This window comes from Corvus kubaryi, unplaced genomic scaffold, assembly GCF_017639235.1.
Source record: "Corvus kubaryi isolate FWS band 111438036 unplaced genomic scaffold, C.kubaryi_AGA036_p1.0 44060, whole genome shotgun sequence".
NCBI lineage: Eukaryota > Metazoa > Chordata > Aves > Passeriformes > Corvidae > Corvus > Corvus kubaryi.
In genome coordinates, this window is record NW_024581267.1 from 1 (window position 1) to 26,156 (window position 26,156).

At 43.2% G+C, this 26,156-nt stretch overlaps 1 protein-coding gene across 1 annotated transcript; it reads left to right on the plus strand.

Annotated features, from left to right (window-relative positions):
• Positions 1–6: 6 nt before the first annotated feature.
• On the plus strand, positions 7–14,082 carry LOC121672221 (uromodulin-like 1). The gene is made up of 12 exons (XM_042044799.1): positions 7–566; positions 3,727–3,981; positions 4,350–4,462; positions 4,773–4,992; positions 5,158–5,310; positions 5,614–5,721; positions 6,483–6,725; positions 8,351–8,434; positions 9,039–9,151; positions 11,224–11,422; positions 11,915–12,052; positions 12,289–14,082. The coding sequence occupies exons 1-12, from the start codon at positions 344–346 to the stop codon at positions 12,318–12,320; spliced, it is 1,881 nt and encodes a 626-aa protein (XP_041900733.1). The 5' UTR covers positions 7–343; the 3' UTR covers positions 12,321–14,082.
• Positions 14,083–26,156: the final 12,074 nt, after the last annotated feature.

Consider the following 26,156-nt stretch of genomic DNA (forward strand, 5'->3'; position numbering starts at 1 on the left):
TGTGACTCCCAGCCCACAGCAAAGCAGCACCAGTGGCACCACTGAGACCCCCTTGGCTGCCTCATCCCACCCACCCACAGCATTTGTGTTCTCCAGTGCTGGTGTTACAGGCGTGGAGTCAGGTGCTGTGACAGCAGAGGAGGTGACACCCAGCCCCGCTCTCAGCACAGCCAGCACTAATCCAGTGACTTCTGCCCCCATCACCTCTCCTGCCTCAGGTATCACTGAGTCCATCCATTCACCCACGCTGAGCAGCAGCACAGAGACACCGGCACCTCGACACACCTCCACGCTCCTCACACAGGGACACACCACAGCGGAGGTGACGGCCACTTCATCTCCCATGGGGAGCCCTTTGTCTTCCATAACCACAGCCCCTGGAGGCAGCAGTGCCACGACTCCTCCTGGAGAAGGGGAAAGTTCCACCATGAACCAGGGGAACAGAACAACAGCTGAGCCCACTGCCAAGACCTCCCATTCCCTCTCTTCCACGACCTTGGGAAGCCCATCCACAACAAACCACAGTATATCAACATCTGTTAATCCTTCTTTCACTGGAACTTGCTGTGAGTATTTTAACACGTTATACTAAATTTATTTTGCTCTATGTTTGGAAGAATCGAGTATAATTTTCTTTTATTATTGTTATATTTGGTTGGAATTTGAGCTTTTTACAATGTCTTTTTTAAGCTGGGAATTTAATCTAGGAATATGAATCCCTGCATCTACATACTTTTCTCAAAAGCTGCAGCTCCTGTCTGCAGTTCTTTTTGAAATGACACACCTTGTCTTAGGCAGTGCCACAGGAGCAAAATGCTATGTAGTTATGCTGCATAGGCCAAGTTATGCCAGTGGAAAGTTTAACTGATTTTTATTTAAGTCTTGAAATTTCCTTTTATGAAATAGTAGAGGCAGTTCCTTCATTGGGACAATCGGGTTGAATTTATTTTTGCTAACTCGATTCTTATTTGTTTCAATACTAATTATTTTCTAGCGTATATTTAAGTTTTTGCCAAAGGGCTGTCTGCCCATATTCAAAGAATACGCAGTAATGAATCTTTCATCATTTTTTAATGGATAAAAAGGTAAAGCAAAGATGGAAAAGAGGAGAATGCAGTCTTTTCGTACTCTGCACCCAAAAAAAAAGGCAGCATGACTTCCATTTTTAGTGCATAATAGTATTCTTCAAGATCTACAAGTCCAAGGGATTAATCCTTTCCCTGATCTGGAGTCACAGTGTTCATGGAATGCAGTAGGAGATGTGCCCATGCACAATAAGGTGCAGCTTGGTCTTTGACAATGGCTCAATGGCCAAGGACAGCCTGGTGACGAGTGGTTCCTCAGGGGTCACTACTGGGACCGGCGCTGTTTAATGTCTTTGTGGGTGACATGGACAGCGGGATTGAGGGTGCCCTCAGCAAATTGGCTGATGGCACCACACTGTGTGGTGCAGTTGGCATTCTGGAGGGAAGGGATGGCATCCAGAGGGACCTGGACAGGCTTCAGAGGCGGTCCTGTGTGAACTTCATGGAGTCCAACGAGGCCAAGTGCACGGTCCTGCACATGGATCAGGGCAGTGCCAAGCACAAACACAGGCTGGGCACGAATGGACTGAGAGCAGCTCTGAGGAGAAAGACTTGGGGGTGTTGGTGGGTGAGAAGGGGCATCACTTGGCCATGTGCCCTCACAGCCCAGAAAGCCAAAAGCACCGTGGTCAGCAGGGAAGGGGGCATTCTGCCTCTCTGCCCCACTCAGGTGAGGCCCCACCTGGAGAGCTGCCTCCAGCCCTGGGGTCCCCAACATGAGAAGGATGTGGAGCTGCTGGAGGAGGTCCAGAGGAGGTCACAAAGGTGCTTTCACCTCTGAAGTGGAGACACCTCTGAAAGTTGGTGTTGTTCAGCCTGGAAAAGGCTCTGGGGAGACCTTAGAAACCCTTCCAGTACCTAGAGAGGACCTACAAGGGGGACTTTGTACAAGGACATGTAGTGACAGGACAAAGGAGAATGGCTTCCAATTGAAAGAGTGTAGGGTTAGAGTAAATAATAGGAAGAAGTTCTTCCCTGTGAGGGTGGGGAGGCCCTGGCACAGGTTGCCCAGAGAGGCTGTGGATGCCCCATCTCTGGAAGTGATCAAGGCCAGGTAGGATGAGGCTCTGAGCAACCTGAAGGTGTCCCTCCCATGGCAAGGGTTGGATCTGGATGATTTTTAATGTTCCTTCCAACCTCTTCTGTGACTCACTGATATGATTCTATGTTGCTGTCATAGGTTAGCAAGCGTAGTCCCGGAAGGGACGTCCTTGCTAAGGGGTGCTTACAGTTTCCTCTGGGAACTGACAGAACCTATCAGCTGGCCAGTTTGAATATGGACAATTCTCTAAGCCACTTAAAGTTGTGATCACCTCTGTGATCCACATTTAAGAATAGGCAAACTCCCCCTCCAAGCTCTCTCTCGTTTCCGGCACTGGGACAGGTGGCTGCGGGCCCCGTGTGGGGGCCAGCGGGCCCGGCCAGGCCCTGCTTGGGCCAGGCCGGGCCGGGCCACGGCCATCATGAAGCCATGGACCTGTTCCAGCCATGGAACCCCCCCCCACTGCCTTGCCGTGGGCAGCCGGAGCGGCTCGGCTCTCCCCCCTCTCCACTGCGATAAGAAAAATTCAACATTCCAGCTGCAAAGCTGCAAGGCCGAGGTGAGATTAACCCTTTTATTGCTGTGAAGAGCTGAAAACCTGAGGGAAGAGAGAGAGGAGATGCTTAAAGCTGAAATTCTGTTGTGAAGCTATGATATATCAGAGTATCCTGTTGTAATTTCATGAAGATATGGGGGGTGGAGTGTTCAACTCGTGAGCAAAAGCACCTGCGCTGAGATAGGCAGATGCTGACGCAGCTGTAATTTCATGAGAAGTTTGGACAGGGAGAGATGAACCAGATGAGGACTTTTGCTCCAAACAGGAAAGGAGAAAACCTCAGTCCGTAGAGATGAACCAGATGAGGACTTTTGCTCCAAATGGGAAAGGAGAAAACCTCAGTTCCTAGAGATGCTCCCAGAGATAGTCCTAACGATGAAGATGATGAAGACCCTTTGCTCCCAGGGAAGGAGAAGGGCCTCTGTTTTTGTTTCTGAACGGCTCAACCTTAAAATTGTACCCCAGAAAACTTCAAGAGTGGACCCTCGAAAGCAGTTGCGGGAAAAGCTGCAAGTCGGGGGAAAGGACTCACACGCAGGCAGAGAGACTCCTCTTCCTAAATGGACTGAACAATATTTGGAAGTGGGTGGCTGTCTCGTTGTGATAATGTTTTCATAGCATGAGCAAGAAGAGACTTCTCTTTCTAAATGGACTGAACAAGGTTATTATGGAAGTGGTAAACAGACTGAACATCTTAAGGGTTGTCTTTTCACATTGTCAGTGGGAGAAGGGAGGAAGGTGGGGGGAGGAGGAGAGTTCTGAAGGTGGTATAATTTTTTTTCCTTCTTCTTTTAGGTCTGTTAATAAACTTCTTTATATTCTTTCAAGTTTGGTGCCTGTTTTGCATTTCTCCTAACTCTTATCTCACAGCAGATAAACAGTAATGAGTATTTTGGACCAAACCTCTACACTTGCATATCTTTAAAAAACATTGCAGAGACTTAATTCTTCCCTTAGGCAGTCAGTTTTTCATTAATACTTTATTCCTTAAAGACACAGACTGTAACTACATGTTTCACAAGAATTTCCTTTTTGCTTTTCAGCTCCTATCACTTTGTCCATCCAGCTGCAGGAAGTGACAAGTACAATGATACAGTTCAGCTGGGAGCCTCAAGGTGGCACAGGAGACAGTCCTTACACAGTGCGACTGCTGGGAAAATCGGGAGAGATGAAGAAGAAAATCCTAAATGGAACAAGTACTGTATTTGAAAATCTGCTTTCTGGTCATCAATACCAAATATCCGTGGATGTTTCAACTTGCTCTAAGAATGTCAGCACCTCCTTGACAGTTCAGACAGGTATTTCCTCTGGAATTTTTTCTTTTTCTGTTAGCAAACTAACACATTCATGGCCTGAACATGAAGCCCTTTTACACTGAGCACCTACCTGGACATGAATAAGCCATATACTGAAATGAGTAAGCAAAAGGAGGCCAAACTTTCAGAAATTTAAAGACAGCCTGCAAATTTTCATGGGGCTAAGGTCCAGAGCCCCGCTAGTCCTCCTGCCAAATTCAAAGCTTTACTGAGCTAGAACCACAGCAGTTCAATGTTCTAGCCTCTCCCAGCTCCATACACTTTATTTCCCAAGCCTTACTTAGCTGAAATATAATTTTTAAACAATAACTTCGTTTTTTCTGGTTATTCTATCTTTCATATCTCCACAGCTGCTGAAGTCTACAGTGGAACCACCAGGATTACCAGTGAAGATTTCAAGCCTGCGTATCAGAACAAATCAAGTAGAGAATTTATGGAGTTTGAAAATAAGTTCATTACGGAGGTACTTTGCTTAGAAATTCTAAACTAAAATTTTATTTTCTGCTGAGCTCTTCCTAGTGTAAATAATCATGAGGATCTGGATATGAATAGCTTAAATGTGGGTGGGAAAGATTGTGTGATGGTTAGAAATGAAGAAGTGCTTACTTTTCATTTATGTTGCTGTCCTCTGAGGCCCTGATTTAAAGGAAATTCTGTCTGGAAGTTATACATATTCCCCTATTATGAGAGTGGCTTTTAATTGAATTATGGCCAGCATGTTGCTATATATTAAAGAAAAAAAAAGATAATAACTTAAACCTTTTACTTTGCAGATAACAAAACATCTGCCACAGAAGCTACAAGAATTAAAAAATGGAACAAAAATGCGTATTGTAATTAACAGCATCACGGAAGGAAGTGTGATTGTGCTCTTTGACATTGTGTTGGATGTTGAACAAAATATAACAAAACCAGAGGTTTCAGATGCTTTTACAGAGGCCCTTAACAGCAGTACAGAATTTGAAGTTGATCTTAGAAAGACTGTTGTAGAAGGTATGAATTTGTTCATCCCTGTGAATTCAAGTGTGTTTTCCACTGATGGTAACATCCAGTGAAATGGGATTTGGTTGGGAAAGGCAAATGGTACTTGGTTTATCTCTTTTTCCGATACTGACTTAAATCTTTGTTCTCCTCCTGTTTTGTTTAACTCCACTGTAGCAAGGAATAGCTGTCAGCCAGGTTTAAATGACTGTGACCAAAATGCAACCTGCACTGCTGAAGGAGCCACTTACTCCTGTGGATGCAACAAAGGATTCACTGATAAGAGTCCCCAGGTTCCAGGGAGAGTTTGTCAGCAGGATCTGCCTTCACGTAATTGCTTTATATAAGTTTAAAAACCCAATCCAAACCCAAGCCCAAGCTGAATCTTAAAAAATTGGCATGTTCGGTCTTTTCCCTCCCCTGGCCCTCTTTAGGTAATATCTAATTATGATTATGTACACTGGGCTTGGAGGGATTTGATGTCATGTGGTACCACAGTTAAATATTTCAGCAAACAATAGAAGAATGTTTCCTGGGCTTGTTTTTTGAAAGTTGTTTACAAAAATAAAAAGCATAAACTTGGTGAACTTTCAAATAAATTCTACTCACTGCCTCCAAATTTCTGTTTCACAGAACAGACAACTCCAGTCCCTCCAGACACCAACACCACCAAGACAACTGGATTTACAGGATCTACATCTAATTCCATTTTCACTACCACATTTACGTCAGCACCTTGCAGTAAGTAAATATTTGATACTGAATAGTAGAATGAAAATTATCCAATCAGACACAATATTCTTCTTCATTGGTCATATCAGCTGTGAGGTAAAATCCCTCAGCATAATTTCAGAAAGGGAAGACTGATAAAATCACTGGAAATACATAATTATGTAAATATCAATCGAGGCAGTTTCTACACCTTGGTAAAGCTCTCCTGGACCCAGTAAATGTTCACTGGGTGCCTGCCTGCAGGCATAAACCACTGTGATAGGTGATTTTTCTTAACCCTATTATGAAGCACATTTAATAAATGCCTCTCTACTGCTCTGAATTTAGGATTTCCTGGTGGTATTTTAATAATACATCCTCCTGAGGATATCAGGATGAGTCAAATCTCAGTCCACCTCAGAATGCTCATGTTTTTCTCAACCAGCCACATCAATTCTCCATTGTCTTAAAGCAACATTGTACAATTCTGACCATTTACCACACCTTGCCTGCAATTAGAAAGGCTAGAAGCAAGTAGAATGTCACCCATTTGTGTTTTGGAGCCATCAAACAAATGGCTCCAAACCATTAATGTATGGTTTCTGTCTGTAGAGCAAAGGGTTCACCTCTGCTCTGGTGGGAGAATGAGGTGAAAAACTGAAATCAGCTCCAGCAAAACACACAAGAGTTTATATTGCTTTCATTTGTATTTTTTCTTCAGTATTAAATGTGTAGAATTGCAGAAGTGAAATGAACTGCTCTTAGCTGTATGAAACTTTCTCACTTTGCAGTGCCAGTGTCCGTCGAAGTTCAGAACGTCACTGCAGAAGAAATACAACTCAGCTGGACCAGTGGCAGCAAAGGCAGCCTTTACAACATCTCTGTCAGGGATGGAAGCCAGGAAATACACAAAACAACTACAGAAGAGACAAAAGCTGTGTTTAAGCACCTGCTTCCTGGCCATGTGTACATCATTTCTGTGGCAGTGTCATCTTGTGCTGAGAAGAATCAGACTTCAGTCACTGTCCAAACAGGTACCTCCTCCATCACCCTGGCATTTCTTTTCAATTACTGTAAACTCACAGAGTCTTGTTGCAATATGATCTGGATTGGATCTCACAGACTCTTATTCCTGCAAGTCATTTTTATTTATTTGACTCATCCCCTTACTTGGATAGGACTGTGTGGATTAAAGAGGAGTTTGCAAGAGTAAGAACTCACTCTGTAAAGTTTCTGATCATGTTTTATTATTGAGCCAGATAATTCTGTACAGAAGTCAGGATATTTTGGTTGTAAATTTACCAGAAAATATTCTGGTAGTGTGAAGTTTAGGTTCTACGTGCTCTTGTGATTGCAAGCAGTCCTTAATTGTCATTGTTACCTTTTTAATTTCATCCTAGGTTACAGACATTAAAACAAATTGTTTAATTGTGTGTCTGTACTAAAACTGATTCTCAAGGGACATGACACATAATATCCCTCTACAGCAAAGTTTCTCCTTTAAAGCTCCCCATTGGCATCTCCCCCTTAGCCAATTCCTTTAGACAAAACTTTTTCCACTAAAAGAATTGCCACTTGGCACAATATAATATTGCTTTTCTATCATTGGAAGAGATCAAAAATCAGCCTGTCAAAGGAAACCACTGGGTTATTTTGGCCTGATCCACGTTTCATAAAACTGTGCTGCACTTTATCGTTCTTTCCCAGTGGCTGAGAAAGTGTTCACAATTTCTTTTTATATAACTTAAAAGATCTGACTTGACTTTTGGCAATTGTAACTTTCTTCCAGCATTTCTTGACCTCTAAAACATTTGCAATCCTTTCTTGAGTTCTCTAGTGGATTGTCTGATTATTCTCAAAACCCTTCTAGGGCAATTATTCTGGCAGTTGACTGTGGGGGTTCCTTCTAATGGACTTATCCTCTGTCTTAGTCTTTAGGACCACAAAGCCAAGGAATTCTCATCATAATTTCCATTGAAATCTTTTAATTCTTCAGTCCACTGGCTTTCATTTATTAGTTTCTCTATTTTAAAAAAAAAAAAAAAAAGGTTTCCTTTTGTAACCTGGAGCCATCTGCCCTACCAGAAAAGTGTTTGTAATCTAAATAAAAAGAGCAATAAAGACCAAGTCATCCATATTTCATGTGAAGTTAAAGATTATGTTCAATTCTATGAGGAGAACTGGAGATATAACCACATAAAACCTGCTATACCACCCTTTAATGGGTTTTGACCCATTATAAATAATTCAGATTAGCCAGTCCAGGCAAGCATACTGAGGTTTTGAGACTCCAGGATGCATATTTTTTCCAAAAGAAATTGCAGGTGACTTTTACTTCTGAAAGCTCCATCTATCTTACCTGAGTTGTACGAGCATGTAGCAGCACAACCTATATCTTTAGCTCTCATAAGAAATCAGAGTTCTCAATGCTACTTCAGTGAGTTCTCACATACCACCTACCCACCCACCACCTGCCTCTCTTTTGATATGCTCCAATTTTATAACTTGCAATTCTAAGTTCTCACTGGGCCAAAGGAACTTCTGCTTAGGTGACTCCTTGGCCATAATTAAAGACTTCCACTTATTCCATAATTTTCTTATTAGCAGCAATAATGCATGCACAGAAGTGATTATCTTGACTTTTAAATTTATTTTACAGATTCTGCTTCCTGTTTCGAAATGACTGAGTTTTGTTTAGCAGAAAGTACTGGCTGCTCTGAGTTAAAAGGCATGGCATGCTCCAGTAAGTTTATAGAACCTTAACATTTGTTTATCCATAACTACGGGGTATTATTTCACAATATAGTATCTTCCATGAGTATTTTGCCATCTGCTTTATGATGTCAGTTCACACAGCATCTGAAGTTCACACTGCTTTGGTGAAGAAGCTGCCTCCATCAAACTTCAGTGTCAGCTTCCAGCTCTATTTTAGTCTGGACTTTTCTATGTAAAGCCTTCTTCTTTTGGCTCAGGGCTCATCCACCTACTCGGGAGGATTTAAACACACTCAGAGCCTTGCAGATTCTAACAGACTGATGTTGCTCCTGCTGGAATCAATGGGAGAGTGGCTGTTGAATTAGTGGAGTGGGATGCACCCTGAATAATACAGGAATGGTGAGCAAGTTGTGAGCATTGTGATGGCTGACAAACTTAGAGAGATTCAGCTCTGAAGGTTCCAAAGCCAGGGCATTAGACACATATGACACACTCTATTATCATTATTTGATTAGTTTCTGGTTTTATCAATTCTTATTATAAATACATGAGATAACAAAGTCCAAAGACCAATTATGGAGTGACATCCTGGGAACCATCTCATTGTTTCTTCTTTTTTAATTTTTTTCTAGAAAACCAAGCATTTGCCTGCAGCGTTGTTTTAAAAAGCCAGATATTTAATAATACACTTTACAACTCTGAGAGTGAACACTACAAAACAATGTCTGGAAAGATCACAACAGATGTAAGTTGATGCAATCTTCTTTGTCAACTTGAATGAACCACAGAAAGGCTTGTGATTAGCAGCCTCAGACTCCTACATTCATTGTTAAATCAAGACTGGGACAGGTGAAAAAGAAAAGACAGTATAGGGAGCACAAAATCTGCCAAGGACAGACAGTTTGTTGTTCAATGAGGAGGGTTATATTCCCTAAGCCATCCTCAAATATAAGTTATGTAGTGAAAGGCACTTTAAAATTCTATTTTTGTAAGTTCAAGGAACATCCTGTTCTGCTTACTTTCTCCCACTTCGCTAAACTGATGCCTGTGGAGGCAAAAAAAGAATATTCCTCAAAAACAGCATTTCAACACAGACTTGGAAACATGAAAACTTTGCAAGTGTGTACTGTGAGTCCAGATCATTGGCAATTCACTTCATGGAAGTGGCTGCAGGACTGGACAAAGTATCAAGGGGGTCATCTCAGGGGGAAAATGAGGAGAGAAAGTGGAAGCTTTGAGCTAGCAAAGCTGACAGGCAGAAGCAGCAGTCTGGCACTTCTTTAACAGCATGTTCAAGAAAAGCACTAATAATTTCAACACCTCTCAGGAATCCTGATGTATATAAGTCTGTTGGAAAGGTAAAATTACTGGGAGATTGGGGTAGACTGCTTTAAATAACTAACACAGCTATTTTTAGTGTGATGATCATACCCTTTAGCTAAGAAACCACAGATTTCAAAAGCAGTAATTAATTTGTTCTCACCACGCCAACTCGGAGGTAACCTTGTCTTATGACTGCTAACGTCTCCACTTCATGGATAAAAAATTTACTTTAGTAAATTTAGAAGGTTTCATCCAACCTGATTGAATGCAACAGGAATCCCTTTTCTGGCTTTTAAGAAGCTTTTACCTCGTGCAAAGTGTCACCTTTTCTTTAAAAAATGACAAAATCAAAGAGAGGCTGTACTAAAATGATTGGAAATATAGACAATTTATGTACTGGATTTATTTTTTCAATCTGAATGTTGAACTACTTCTTTTATATTCCACAGTACTACCACTTTGTAGTAGTAGCTTTGAAATTTTACAGTTTTACCTGCATAAGTCAGGTTTCCTATCCAGACTGCTCATCAAGGTGAGGAAAAGAAAAGCATTTTTGAAGTCTCTGGCCAAAGAACTTAATGTGATGTAAAGTCTGACATGGGGATATATCTCACAGAAAAGATGGAGGCAGAAAACTGAGCAGTGACTCAGAACAAGGTCTGTTATCATCTATGAAAAATAGCAGTCTTTCAGACTTTTCAGGTAAAATACCATATTTATCCACAGCGAGAAGATAACTTCTCTTAGTGGGTTGAATCAAACACTTAATTTTCTGAAAAGAACAGTCCTGACAAAAACATATCAACCAGTCTTATCTAAAAAAGGGGACTGCTTGTTCTTGCTCTATATCCTTATGGAAGCACTAAGCAAGACTCTACTTTTGGAGATATCAGTGCAATTGATTTGATTTTGATTGGTGTCATGGGATTACACTCGGTTTATGCCAGAATGATTGAGAGGCAAATCACACCCCTGTCTCTCTTTGCATAGGTATTCTCTAGCATCATGACTTTGAAAATCTGGTGGCAAAAAAAAGTTTTAGACCTCTAACATCAAGTTCTGTGCAGTTAGTGTGTGCTGGTAGTTCAAGGACCATGCTTGAAGTTTAGTTGCACATGTTAAAAAAAGTTAGGGGACACTGAACATAACTTTAGAAATATTGGGTGCTCTTTGTAGATTCCAAGTTTCGTACAGTCGGGGTCCCATATGGGTTTGTGGAGGAGGACAACTTGTTTTAATGCATTATTCATTGATAACTAGCTAAACAGATTGGAGCTTTGGAAGTCAAACTTAGATTTCACATTTTCAACCACAGACAATGCGTTGCTCCGGAATCCTCTTTCAATAAGTTTTTTATTTGTTGTTTCAAACCAATTACCTTGGAAGAATAGTAAGTAAAGAAAATTAATATCCTGATGTGTGCAGGATGTGTGCATTCCTGCTCTGCCTCAGCTGAGTGACAAGTGGAATAAATATCAATTTCACCTTGCACAGGTTGTTAGAGACATGCGCGCTGAACTGAACAACGACCGCTTCGATATCGTCGTGCTTGGGTTCAGACCTGGCAGTGTGGTTGTTGATTTTCTCTCCCTGTTGCCAAAAGAAGAGCCTGTGGATGTTTATTTTATATGGACCAGCCTGACTAAAATTATAAGGAACGAGTTTGGGAACCAAACTAAAGTAATGGTGCAACGTAAGTGATACTGAAACAGCTTCTTTGTAATGGTGTGGGGACTAAAGGGTCAGATCTACTGCTTTTAAGATGATAAATTAACTTCTTTCTTTTAAGAAGTTCAAATAGTTCAAGTAACCTACTTAAACATTCACTGAACACATAGTGATTTCATACAGATTATGGATCTATTTTAAAGAGTGATTATGTATACCCAATTCCAGATTCAAAGGATGGGTCCTCTTCACACTAAAGGATCTAAAGACTCTCAGATTCCATCAAGAAAATCCTCAGAGCAGCTGTTATGGGTGTCACCAAGAGATCACAAGAACCCTCAGAAAAGATTTCTAGTTAACAAATCTTCACTACATACAAAAACATTTTCAATATTATTCAGAAGTTTCAAAGCTGCCAAGCAGTAAAACACAGCTGTCACTTAGGGCTCCAGGATTTCTTACACCCACTTTTTACTGTTTCGAGCTAACATTTCTAAAATGTGTTTTGAATTTTCAGCTCTGTCTGTTCAGCCATCAACTGACAACTATTCCTCCTGGAGAGTAGCAGTGATTGTCCTTGGAGTTTTACTTGGAGTTGCATTAGTGCTGATTCTCTTGGCAATACTGTTTTACATCTATGTGAGGAGAAGATCAGGTAAATACTTGGTTGAACCCTCAGGACTCATGGGAATGTTTGTCTACAAGCACTTCTAGGACAAGCCATCAGTTTCACTTAAGTATTTTGGGTAAGGCAGAAGATTAATATATTTGTCTTAAAATTCAATGTTAATTGTTTATATTAACTTAGGATAGTTCTACCCTCTCCTTCACAATGTCCATCATCAAATTCCTCAGCTTCTAACAACACCTAATGGATCTTCCTTTAAACAGGTATGGAATTTTTCACATTGTACACGTGGTAGAGTGAGAAACAGAGAAACTTCTCTTCAGCCTATCCCCTATAGGTACTGCAATGCCTCCTAACACAAATCTAAGAGAGACGCGATCCAAACTACTCAATACTGTCTTGTATTTAGGTGACACTGAAAACAGGGTGGCTGAGCCTGGTAGCTGTGTCAGGTCACCTGAATGCCCAGCTGAGCCCAGAGTCATCCTGTTGGGCTTTGTGTACTTGGCCAAGGGTGATTCACCTCCCCTGAGACTTTTAGCACCAAATAAAGATGCCTCTTTCTCTCCTGTGACTGCAGAATGGGCCCAGGATAACTAGTGTTCTAGCATATACATCTTGGTTAGGAGCTTGGAGAAAAATGGGATACATCTCAGTTATGTGGGCTAGCTATAGAAGTCCAGTGGACCAGAAATATGATTTGGAGGCTTCTGAATTTGGAGTTTCCTTTAATTGTTGGGCTATGAAGAAATAACTGCTTATAGGTCAAAAGCATAGCATGCTAAACACAGATGTGGCTTCACAGCATAGCCTTAATGTATTATGGGATGGGGGAAGGGAAACTAGGTTAATTTGAGCCAAAAGTATTTTTCTCACCTGTTTTTGCCTGTTAAAAATGGTTGGCTGAGCAAGGACGTGCCATATAGTGCAATTTTGTCCTGCCCTTGGTAATTCTAAAGTAGAGTCCAGTAGAAGCAGCTCCTGTGGCATTGGAGCAGACCTTGCTTTAGATATCTTAAGCAATTAGAAGAAACGACCTTTACCTTTTCCCACCACTCTTAGCTGCAGTCCCGGTGAAGTTGCAGTCTGTTTCTCCTAGGGTGTAGTTTTTCCTGCTTGGAATGTGCTGAACAGATGACAAAGGGCAGTTTACTGCTGTACATACTTGCAGCAGGATTTATGGGTTTCATTTCAAACCAGCTCTCCCTGTATCTGTGTATTTTGTCAGTCTGCCTACACTCGGAGTTCCTGTTGAGACACTGAGTACCCCGTGATGTTGAGGCCCTGGCTCATGCCCCCTGAGCAGCCCTGGGTTTTGGGGATTATGTTATGGTTATTTGGCACAGGTTAGAGTAAGATGGTGCCAGAACTGCAGCACAGGGTGGGAGCTCAGCAGAGTGGTGGTGCACAAGCAGCTCTGCTCTGCTCCGTGTGCAGCCAGTGTTCATTCTTTTTATCCCTCCTTCCCTGTGCTATAGCACAGCTCCCTGCCAAGGACCCTGTCTGGAGTATTAATTTTAGTAGCAGGGACCTATGAAACAGGGTCTTGCATGCCTTGCTCTCCCTTTGCTTCCATGTAGTGTCAATTTGTCTGTCCTGCTTAGGTCTGAGGTGGGGAGTCACGGCCACCTCACTGATGGAAAGAGAGCGTGATTAGTATTTGGTAAACATATATTATGTGGCTTTTAAATATAGCTAGCTCTGGTGTTCCATTCACTGAGTAGTCACTCAACAATGTATTCTGTCAGTCAATACAAGTTCCCCAGGGAGCTCTGTTGAAAATACAAATGAGTGCTCTTGCTTATGTTAATACTCTTTTATTTGTTCTTTGAGGGATCTACTTTGAATAGCAAATCCTCATTGCCAGTAAAGCTTTCTGATGTCCTTGTAAATAGTGTTAAATAAAGACCTATGTACAGCAGGCTTGTACTATAGAATCCTGGGATTGTTCATGCAAAATGTACTTAACATACCTGGAAAAAAAAAAGTGGTATTTTAAACTATTTTCTCAAAGATGCTTTCCAAATAAAATCTTTATTTTTACAATTGTGCATTCTGAAGGAATCTGCTGTTCTTGTTTTGTCATGTAAATTGGAGCCTCTTCTACCTCTGGGGGGGAGGGTGACCAGTGCAGTCCACAACAGAGCTAACCTTGGTATGATTAAACAGAGGATGATGTCTTTGAGCTAGATTAAACAAGAGAGAAGATCTACTGAATCTAGTTTTTTTACCTTCTACTTCATTAAAAATCCCCCCTACCACCACAGTGTGAAGTCTAGACTCTGCCAACTCCCTGAAAATGAGAGCAAGAGAAGCCAGATCTGCCCTTTCCACAGAGGATCCCTTCCTCCCTTCCAAACAGCATTGATGGGCTCCTCATGCATATTCCCTTCTCAGAGAGAGGCAGCAAGTGGGACAGAGAAATATATGGCTGAGGGTAAGACACTCAAAAGTATCTAGTTATCCCACTCTGAATCTTGATATCAGTGGGATTTAAGCAATTCCTCCATTTTTGTGTGTCAGGATGTCTGTGACTGAGAAAGGGCATTTTGCCTGTATCAAACTCACTTTTTTCCCCCTGGAACTGACTGACACTACGATCCAGAAAAACTTGAGCTACCTACCAATCCCTCCATGCACGCTGTGATCAAGGCCAAGGTCTTAGGAAACAGTGTTCTGTTCCGATTGGAACTGAGGAGATGAGACCCAAGTCTTCAGCTGATTTTTTTTAACAATTGCACCTTTCCACAGGTTATTATTCCAGCTTCTGTCAATAACCAAAAGCTTTTGCTTCATGAGTATGAGAAAATCGTGGTGCTCTGGAGCCAGAACCACACACAGCTGTTGAATGCATTCCCAAGGGCACAGGCAGTTTAAGACTGGATAAAGCCAAGCCTTGGTTGTGCACTTGCCATCTCCTATCTAATTGGGATTATTTAGGCTATGCTAGGGATTTCCCTTAGTGCCCTAGTCATTGGAGATTTGTGATGGAACAACACCTGGAAAGGAAGGAGAAAGCAATAGGACATGATCTCAGTCTTAACAAAACAGGCCTGGGAAACACTGGGAATGTCATGTCTGCCCTGCTGTCCCCCAGCCTGTGACAAGCCAGGTGCCAAAGGAACAGAAGGAACTGGGGATGAATACAGGAGCAGAAGTTCCCTCTGCAGGGAGCTGGCTCTGCCATGTGCTAGAATAAAGACTGGAGTGAGAGACTAAAGGGTCTAGAGACACTCAAGTTACACAAATCAGCAACAAGAGGGGTCAGAGTCACAAATAACATAGCAATGTGCCTTCCCCAAACTTAGCTGCTTGCTTTCCTCTTCTCAAACAGCAAGAAAATGCTGTAGGACTTCAGGTCATCCTAAGTACACGTTGCCCTATAGCCTAAGGAGTGCATGGGTGCCCTCAGCATGGCCTGGAAAAAGGAACTGTGGGATTTGGGTCAGGCAGCTGGTGCCAGGAAATGGGCACGAGCTGCTGAGACATCAGCCAGCCCCCTCCCCAGGCCCACATTCCCTGCACAGGATATTGCAGGGCTCTACCACTGGCTGTGGTTAGTCCTCATCATTGACTTGGTAATAAAAAACCTGCTGGCATCAGCTTCCAAGTGTACTAATGTGGAAAAAATCCAGGAATAGAAATATTACTGTTGGTAAGCCAACAATTTTGGACACTTTAATGGGAGCTGAGCTGTCCAATGACATCACATTCTGGGGACCCAAATCAATAACATCCCTGTTTAGCTACCATCAAATGCATCAAGCTGGTGTAGTTGCCTGCTGCAAACCCCGTTTCTCCTTTCTGAGCAGATGCAGGCTGTGCTGCTGCTGAAAAGGAGTAGGATTTAAACATTTTTGGTGTATAAACACACCAATCAGCCATTTGTTTCCAGAGTTAACTGGTTCTTTTAAGGACTCAGTTTCCAAAGAGTCAAAAAATGTAGGGCTGTGTGCAACTTCTGGTCAGAAAGCTTGCAGTGAAAAACTGGGATCTGTCCAGCTCACATCCACTTTGCTGTCACATGGCCCCAGTTAAAAGTCTGCCCTGAGGAAATGAAGTTCTTTTTGTGCTGTAGGTCACATCTCTCTCCAGTTGTCCTGATGTGGGGGACACCTGAACTTTGCATGGTCAAATGTATGTGAAATTGGGCTAGAAACTGTAGCAATAATTGATGTTTTAACTCAGGGAAATAGAAGCTGTTGTTGCTGGTGTTGTACACGCCCTGTTCTAAGCCCACCACGATCCTGTACTGGCAGCAACACAACACAGGTTAGGCAGGATTCGAAACGACTCAAAATGATTTTAGGATGGCTTGGTCCTGTCCGGTGTTTGAGGCATTTCCTATACCACCATTTGACTCACAGAAGACAAGTTCAGCTTCTTTTTCTGCACTTCAGGGCTCTCCCGGTTTGGGTGAGTTGTTGCACAGTCAGCACAGCTGTGGGGTCCCACAGCAGCTGTGCACAGTCAACCAAAAAATATTTAATGGATTAATTAGAAAAGGGGATGCATGTGTGTGGGCTGACTTCAAAGCCACTTCACTGCCTATTATTCCTTCTTCTCAGCTTCCAGCTTCATAAGCAAACCTTTTTTTCTTTGAAATTATTTTTAAATGTGAGGCTGAATGAATATAACACTACATCTGAGCCTCCATAAATCTTGCCAACACCTTGATTAGACATGGAAAACTCTCCATCCAGGAAGGTGTGGGGTCAGAAAGTCCTGCACTGTGCAGCTGGAGCCACCAGATAGCGCTCCCTGTACCGGCATCAGCTGCTCCAAGACCTGTTTGAACCAAAATCTTCAGTAATTCCCGAATTTTTAGCTCAGAACAGGGCAGCCTGGAAACTCACTTCCTTCCAATGGATTTTACAATGCTTACGTGCACTTCAGTTCTCTCTTCAAGCCGTGCATTCTTTCCCAGCACATAAGATAGCCGGAGAGTTGGGAAATCAATAAGTTTTACTTCTCTGGAGAGGTGACACGGAGCAAGGAGAGGCTGGGCAGACAAGGGGAGCTGCACATCCTGCAGGTCACCTTGGCTGTGCCCTGGCAGCAGCTCTGGGGCCGTGCTGTCACAGGCATGAGGAGCCATGCAGCTCTCTAGTTACACATGCACTTAAGCTCCTGGGGGAATCACAGCCAAAAAAGGCAGGGATAAAGATGTCTGTGGGAATGATCCTACCTGTCTCTCTGAGCACCTAAATACCAGCCCAAAGCAGAGCCCTGAACCCTCCGAAAATATTCAAAAAAAGGGTTTTTTTTTCTCCACAAACTTCTCTTCCACTTGCTTTTTTACATTCTGTGTTGGTACACGGTGAAATGAGGACATCACAACTCAGGGAGTCAGGGAGCCAGGAGCAGTCACCTGCCTGCCCCTGAGGCTCTGATGTGTTTGTTGGACACTGCCAAAGCCACCTCGTTGTCACTGTGGTCAGGTATTGACAGCATTTCCTAAACTTTTATTTGTCTCATTGCTACAATAAACTACTCAACTCAGTAAAAGGCTAATTGTCTATCAAATACATTTGAAATCTTTATTTGATTTCTCTTCTCATAATCAGAAAGCTTAAGCAGCCTACAGAGTCTTTACTTTTTCAGTTGTTCCTTGTGAAGATTTTCACATTGGATTCAGGGAATCAGAAATTTAAGTAAATTAATATTTTTTAAAAAATATAATTTCATGAGCCAAATGGCCAAATTATCTGTGTAAAAAACACCCAATGAATCAAAAGCATAATTAAATATTAGCTTTTGGCTAATTAAAAAATGTGATATTCCAGCTGTCACTTTCCTTCTCTGTCAGTAAGGTAATTTCCCATGTCTAATCATTCCCCTTGTCTAAGGACAGGCATAGCTGCAGAGAGAAGCTATCAGTGAGCTTCCTCTTGAGTATCACATACAAGAGACTGATTATTGTGCCATTAGTTATTAAATCCTAATTTGCATTTAAGGAAAAGATCCTTTTTTTCTTCACTTCTGCTGGACAGTGCCTAAATCCGTGCCTGGTACTTGCTGAATTCATGCCTGGAACAAGGAAATAAGAAGATGGGTTGGCAACAGATGGCAACGGGAGGTCATCAAGAACTGCTGTGCTGCTCAGCTTATAGGGCAAGTGATGTGCCATAACCCTACAGCCATGGGCTAGTGAACAGCCCTAAAGTGCCAAAGGGATGAGCAGAATAATCTCTCATCTTTCTTTTCTGTCTTTCCAGAAGAAATGGACTTGGGAATAGCAGCTCATCCTTGGCCTGGGGACTGCCACCAGCAGGGCTGCCCAGGAGGAAGGAACTCCTTCTTGCAGGAATCAGAGCTTTGTCCCTTCCAGGGATGCAGCTGTGTTTGCTGTGTGATGCTGTGACAGGGGTGAGGCATCTGTCTCGCCTCGGGCTGGCCTCTGCTGTCAATAGAGAAAAATGAGCACCACCAGGACATGATTCATGTGCTCTGTGCTGTGTGCCTACTTCAGATGAGATGAAATCACCCAGAAATGGCTGTTTCTCTCCCCTGACTCTGAAGGGAACATAGAGCAACACGAATTCATAGACACCTCCATTATAACACAGGTGGAGGGGCTCAGGAAAAGACCGCCCTTCCCAAATTCCATTAGTTGGAAGAAGGTACCAGCTTTGTCTGTCATGCCAACACCTGATGAGGTGGGTCCTCAAATCTGTGGCATTACAGGCCTGGGCAGGGCATTATTTTGGGTCATGAAGAAAGAGCAGGAGTGTAGCAAGCGTGGGGAGTTGAGCAGCAGCAGCAGTACCTGGCAGGGACAAAGCTGGCACTAGAATCTTTCTCTGTTTTCCAGGATTTTGCCGTAAGAGTCTATTTACCACAGCTCCTTTTATGAGTGGTGTTTCTCCTCTCCTCTTTGCTTTGAGTATCACAGAATCACAGAACCATTTAGGTTGGAAAAGACTTCTAAGGTCATTGAGTCCAATCTGTGCCCAATCCGCACCTTGTCACCCAGCCCAGAACACTGAGTGCCATGTCCAGCTGTTCCTTGAACACCTCCAGGGATGTTGACTCAACCACCTCCCTGGGCAGCTCGTTCCAGTGCTTAACAATCCTTTCCATGAACAAACTGTGAGCAGCCTGAACCTCCCTTGCTACAGCTTGAGGCAATGTCCTCTAGTTCTGAATAACTGCATAAATGAGATGGGTCTTGCTAACAAGATTTTGGTCCTGTGTGGGATAGGACATAGATCCCTCATGTCTTTCCATCCCATATCCCTCTAACCATGCCTGTTGAATTCATCTTTACCTCAAGACACACACATATTACAGAAAATGCATGCCTGCACGTGCCCTTGTCCCCCCTGCACACAGAGCTGCAGCCCGATCCTGTGTTTTGGCAAAGACTGGGCAACCCAGGAGCTAACAAAGGGAAAGGTGTGTGCAGATTATGCAGGAGGAGAGGGGAAGACAGAAAAAAAGGATTAAAGCAAGGATAAGCTGAAAAATTCTTTAATGCTAAATTAGTGCATGCTGGTCGAGCTAAGAAAACTGAGGAGAGTTGTGAGGGCTTCCATCTTCATGGCAGGTCACTGCCCAGGCTCCTGCAGGGAGCCCTCGGAGCAGAGAGGAAGCAGGGGTGTGTTCTGAGTGTGAAAGCCTGACAGGAGACACCTGCTCTGATTCCCACTGCCAGCAACCTGCCTGCCTCAGACAAGCAGCTGGCAGCAGCAGGTGGCTCAGCTGATACTGAGATGGAAACCAGATAAACCCCTCCTCCTCCTCCTTTTTTTTTTTTTTTAATATATTTTGTCTAGGTACAAAGGTTTGTTGTTGGCCTGTTGGTTACAATGAGCGTGCTCATACTGCTCTGTGAAAAATTTCCTCACTTCTAGCACAAAGTGCTGAAAAACCTAGTTAGAAAAGAGAATGAATTTGCAGGTTTATGCCATGCTTGAAAATTCCCTTTTCTTTGAGTTGTTCCGTCTCATGCTAGGAACTGGTTCCTGCTTTGCTGTAACACCTCTGTACTCGGGTTGTCCTTAATGCCTTTTGCAACACGAGGGTGCAAAGGCATGTGAGGTATTTACAGTTCTCTCAAAGGAAAATATGGTCTAGGCTGTCACTGCCAAAACAAAAACCCTAGCAAAGGAAGCTCTTGGGTCACTGTAAAGAGGAATCTGATTTTGTTCAGCTTGTGCAATGGTCAGAAGTGACTGATATGCTAAATATGAGGAAACAGCGTTTTCTGCTTTGTCCTACAGCTTGTATTGCAATTGTCTCTGTCTCCTTCTCTTTTATTAAAAGATCTTTCCAAGGGTAGCCAGGAACAGTCGCCCTTTTCATTCTCTACATTGCACAATGCAGTCTGTAATTATTTCATTATGACTTTAATTAGTCTTTCTTTCATTAAAGTTACAATCACCACATATCATGATTGACTTATTTATTTAGTTGACTACTTAGCTCTTAAAAGAGCTGAGAGATTTGAGGGGCTTAAAAGAGAGTGAAATGGCTACTCAGTTTTGGAATTACCTCTGACACAGACTCAGGAGTACAAAACTAGTTCTCATTTTTTTTCAGGCCAAAAACTTTACATTGGAAAACTGCCAAATTCAAAGGGCCCTGTAGGATCCTGCTTGATTTCCTGTCAGTTCAGACTGGCCAGGGAGGCTGCAGGTGCCAGCCTTCAATCTGCTCCAAATAGGCTGGTGGGGAGCTCGACAGTGAAAACTTCCAGCCATGACTTCCCTGAAGGCTCCTTCCTTCCCTATCCACCTTCTCTTCTTCCCCTTCACTTCCCAACAAAAGGCTCTGCAAAAGTGGAAGAGTAACTTGAATAAAATGAAGATGTTTCCATCAGTCAGTGGGGTTGTCATAGTCATCTAGCCTGTCCTCTTCTACTCAAAAAAGTTATCTCAGCCAAGTCTGAGGAATTGCTGTGTAAGGTTGGGATGCTCAGTGTGTGCTCCTGCCCTTAACAACACGCCCTGCTGTCATGGAGCATTTGTTACACCATGAGCACGTACATGACTGGTTGCAAGGAGCTTCTCACCACGGGTGCTACATCTGGAAACTCCAGATGTCCACAGAGCATGCACAGGTGAGGTGGAAAGTCGATCTAAATGGTTCAAAACAGAAAAGGGAAACAGCAGGATGCTTACTGTCCATGTGCTACCCAGAGTGCACCTTGGTGGAAATAAAAGTAGAGAGATTTTAGCTGTATTCTGCAGCTGTCAGTGCTGAACCAGTGCTGGAATCTTTAAGAATTGACTTGGTAACTTGTGAAAACATTGTGATCAACACAGGGTAGCTGTGTATTTTCTGTCTCACTGGACCAGAAGCCAGTGGCTGCTGAGGGACCACTGATGCTAGTTCTGTTCAGGAAAGAATAGAATAGAATTTTATTTAAATTTATATTCTATTTATTTTATAATTCTCTTCTATATAGATAGAATGGAATGGAATGGAATGGAATGGAATGGAATGGGTTGAAAGGGACCTTAAAAATCATCCAGTTCCAACCCCTTGCCATGGGCAGGGATACCTTCCTGTAGACCAGGTTGCTCAGAGCCCCATCCAACCTGGCCTTGATCTCTTCCAGGGACGGGGCTTGCACAACTCAACACGTGATACAGCTACATTCTTGTGAGGTTTGACTTAGTATCCTATCCTAATCTGTCCAACACTGTACAGTATCACAAAATAACATAAATAGTTTAGCAGCAGGTAAACTAACATCCCTCAAGGCATTTATCACTGGGAAAGCTGCTAATGGGCATGTTTTGATTAAGATTGCACTGGAAGTGGTGTTAGGCCTGAAGAGATTAAATATTTGAATCAGTGATTTGGAAGTAAATATAACTCCTCTGCTGATTAAGGTGTGTGACTTAAGCAGAATGGTAAACAAAGAGGCAAGAATGGCTGCAATGCAACGATCTTGACTTCTTGATAAGCTTGACTCACTTAAGGGAAAAGTATTAAAGCAGCTGACTGCCCAAATGCACTTTTAGGAATAAGGAATGAAGCCTCCAGAACAGGAGGCTGTATCCCAGCAGGAATGGATTCAGCAAAGGATTTGGCAGTGGAAGGATAAGCAGGTCAGCCTGAGCTCCCACAGTTACACCGTGGCCAAAAAAGGTTAATGGGATGCTTGGATTAACAGTGCACAAGCAGGGCAGGAGCAGGGTGATGTTAACTCCGAACATGGCATTAGTGGGATCAACACTGAAATGCTACATCAGGTTTTGGCATCAACTGCTCTAAAGAAAGGCTGGGAAGGTGCAAAAAAGGAGCCACAAATGATTGGATGGCAGCAGAAACTGCCACAAAAGGAGCCCTAAAGGGTTCAGTGCATTTAGTTTATACAAAAAAAAAAAAAGATTGGACAGAACTTTATTATGTCTTTGCTGTTGTTTTGAGGTATTTACCTTCTTGGGACTGGGAGAGGGAAAAGTACCAAGCTGCAAAGGGCTTTTACACCTGGTTAAATACACATGTAAACAAATGGTTGAAAATTGGGGTAGATATACAAATAATTTTACAGCAAATGACAAACTGGTGGGGAAAAACTATCAAAGGTAACCTTGCTCTCCTCTGATTTGATACCTTCAAATAAAGCCAGGAGAGCTGCCCAGAAGTGAGCTGACTCCCACAGAGAGGAACTGCTTGGCTGAAGGACTGGTGGGATTCCAGGGACCAGATTAGCAGATATGACCAGATATGATAGTGACATGTGCCAGCCTATCAGTGGTCAAATGTGCATGAATTAGGAACGGTTCATCATGAAAGGTTTTCATGTCAGGCCTGTGGACTGACTGAGGAAGTCAGACACTACTGAATTCTGGCTGTGAGGTTTGTAATGGTACCAAATAATTGGCAGGATTCCAAGCTCACCACTCTCAAGCCTGTTTGAGCTGTGCCAGGGACTCCAAGGAGCTTATCTCTCCAAACTGACAGACTGTCACTCTAATAACCATGACAAATCTGAGTGTAGTGCAGGGCCTGCAGTTTGGCTCCCTCATGGGTAATGACAGCTCTGCCTCCTTGAGAACCTCCCTAGTGACCAAGCACCTTTTACAGAGTGCATCCCAGTCTAAAATCCCAAATTTTCTGTGCATCTGCTGCCAGTCATGTCCAAACCCACCTGGGGCAGACAGCTTGGGAAAAGGACTCTTTTTCCTCCTGACGTGGATGGTCAGAGTGCCCATCTGCCAGGCACAGTCACTGCTCCACCCAACCTGCAGCAGGTGGGGTTTTTCAGTGTCTCCTGCCCTTTGTAGAAGAGCTGAATATCCTGAGGTGAAACTGTGGGTTTCACAAAGCTGTTCTGCTTCATACAGGAAAAAAGAGGAAGGTGGTATTCACATCCCTTCCCCAGCTGGCATCTAGTTGCATTTTCAAAGCAGAACAACTGTGAGGGGAAAGACACACAAAACTTTCCCCACAGAATACTTAACAGCAGTGACTCAGGCCTTGCCCTGTCCCATCAGGCATGTTCAAAACCTTTCTCGAAACAGAGCAGTGACTGAATTTGAAATTTACTTTTTTCAGCTCTGGGATGAGTGCTCAGGGGCAGGGCTGTTGGGTGCTGTGGGATAGGTGCTGTGGGATAGGTGCTGCTTGCAGCTTTCAGTGAGAAAAACATGAGTTTGGGTCATGGCTGAATCATGTTTGGGTCATGTTTCCCTTTGGAAACAGCTTTCAGGTACTAAGTCCAAGCCAAATCCTCCAGGCATGAATCTTTCCCTGGCATTTCCTTCTGCCTAACTTTTCCTGGTGATGCCTGTGTCCCCCTTTCCCAGGTGCTTGACTCTATCCCTTGGCACTGCACAGGGAAGCTGAGCTAAAGAATTTCAGGAGATTGGTGCCATGGCTTATTTTCACGTTGCCCTGCGAATTGAGACCGCAGCCTTTTCATCAGACTGCGAGAATATTTTCTTCACCTCATCTGCTCACAACAGGTTTGCTGAAGGTTTTCCCCTTGGCTATCACTGCATGAGTGCTATCGCTTGCTTTCCTGTGCCCAGACCCTGAGGTTACACTCTGGGAAGGTGCAGTTTAGGGAGATATGATGCCTAAAACCCATCTGTAGTTTCCAGTCATTAGTCTGAGCAATGCATACATGTCCGGTTATAACCAGGGCAGTATGATTTGAGGGGGACTGCACTGGAGGAATGCAGAAATATGCCCAAAATAGCCTCTGTGCTGGGCACCTTTTCCCTAGAGCCCTTGTCTTCTTCCAGCATGAAGAAAAAATTGCTCTTTCTTCCTTCATGGTAACTGAGGGAAGGTAAATTCGGTGCGAGCGTGCTCTGTTTACACCAACTGGAAGCAGTGAGTTCATATAAATTATGCCAAATCTCTGACAAAATAACTCTATTTGTTCGAGCAGGAAGCCTGGCAATGTTGTTTTCTTGCTCTCTCCTAGCACACCTTGGGATCAGCTGGCTACTGAGTGCTACTTAGATCCAGACTAATGAACCTCTGCTCTTGCAGAGCTGAGCTAAGCCATTGCACCTATGATTTGTTCTTCCCGGTGCTACACCCCTTCAGTTTGCTTGATCCAAAAAAAATATAACCCCCTGTACACCTACTGATTGCCATGAGTGCCACAGGGAGCAGCCACAGAAATGAACTGCAGCTAAACTGGTCAGAAAAAGGTTGATGTTGTGCCCTTGAATTTCTTGCCTGTGCATCTCGGGAGAGGGACATTCCAGTACCCAGATGTAAAAATACAGATAAAATCTGGTGAGAAATGAGCATGTGAAACCTCTTGTGTTATTCCTGGAAATGGCAGTTGAAGACAAATGTGGTTTAAGACACAGCTCAGGTGGCATCCATCTCTGTAGCACTGGCCATGGCTGTTCCAAGTGAAGTGTCTGGAGCCCTCCCCACCTGACAGAGATGCTGAGATGGACCCAGAATCCCTCCCAAATCAAGGTCAATATTTAAGAAGGAAAGCCTGAATTTTCTTTTGTGGGTGCCCATTTCTCTCCAATTTCTCCAAGATTCTCACTCTTTTGAAAGAGAATCCACATGACTAGCTCAGATACCAATTTTCCAGGCAGCTAAAATTAGACATGAATCCCACCCATTACACGGAGTATACCTAACCTGAAAGGAATGACTGATTATGTTCTTCAATATTAAATAGATCTGAAGGCAGATCTGTTTAAACTGACTGATCGCATTCTTCTCAAATAGAATTATGTGAATGTTTCCAATATGGATAGGGAAGTATTAATGTCATGTACAGAAAGACATGACAAAATTCAGAGGGGTTATGACTGTTGTTCCAATAAATAGGGAAGGGAACCAACAGGAAGGACCACAGCTGTGAAATCAAACCTTCTGGGGAGGGTAACTTTGAAGTCAGAACCGAAGCATTCTCAGGGTAGACAGTGTCTTTGAGCCATTAGAAGATTTTATGAAAAATATGTGAAATTATACCTTCCCCTCCCTTTTTTTTTACACCCTAAAAATCTATAATTTGGCCAAACTGCCTTATTTGGCAAGAGCTGCAAGAGCCACACCCCAGATTATGCCTTAGACAGTTACTCAAATGATGGTTATAAAATATGGGGGGGAAAAATTATGGCTCTCATATATTTTGGTCTCCAATATGATTTTACCTTTTTTGCAGATTCTTTCCCCGCAAAACCCGAGAGAGAAAACTTCAGGTCTAGTGGCTGAAGTCGAGCAGGATCCAGGGAGTTTGGATCAGATACAACACAAGCCCTGAGCTTCCATGGGGTCCTGTCTGGATGCCAGGCACCCACCAAAGCCACTCTGTCACTGCCCTCCACAGCAGACAGAGGAGAGAAAATACAATGTTCATGAGTTAAGGGCAGAGAGAAACCACTCACTAAATATCATATCCGTAAAACAGACTCATATTGGGAATATTAATTGAATTTATTACCAACAAGATCAGAGCAGGATAACGAGAAGTAAAAACAGATCTTAAAAACCCATCCTCCCACCCCTCCCTCCTTCCCAGCTCTGCCTCCTCCCCCAGCGCTGCGGGGAGAGGGGAATGGGGGTTATGGTCAGTCCATCACACGCTGTTCCTGCCCCTCCTCAGGCAGGGGAGTCCTTCCCACGGGACAGGGTTCTCCACGAACTTCTCCAATACGAGTCCCTCCCACGGGAGACAGTTCTCCAGGAA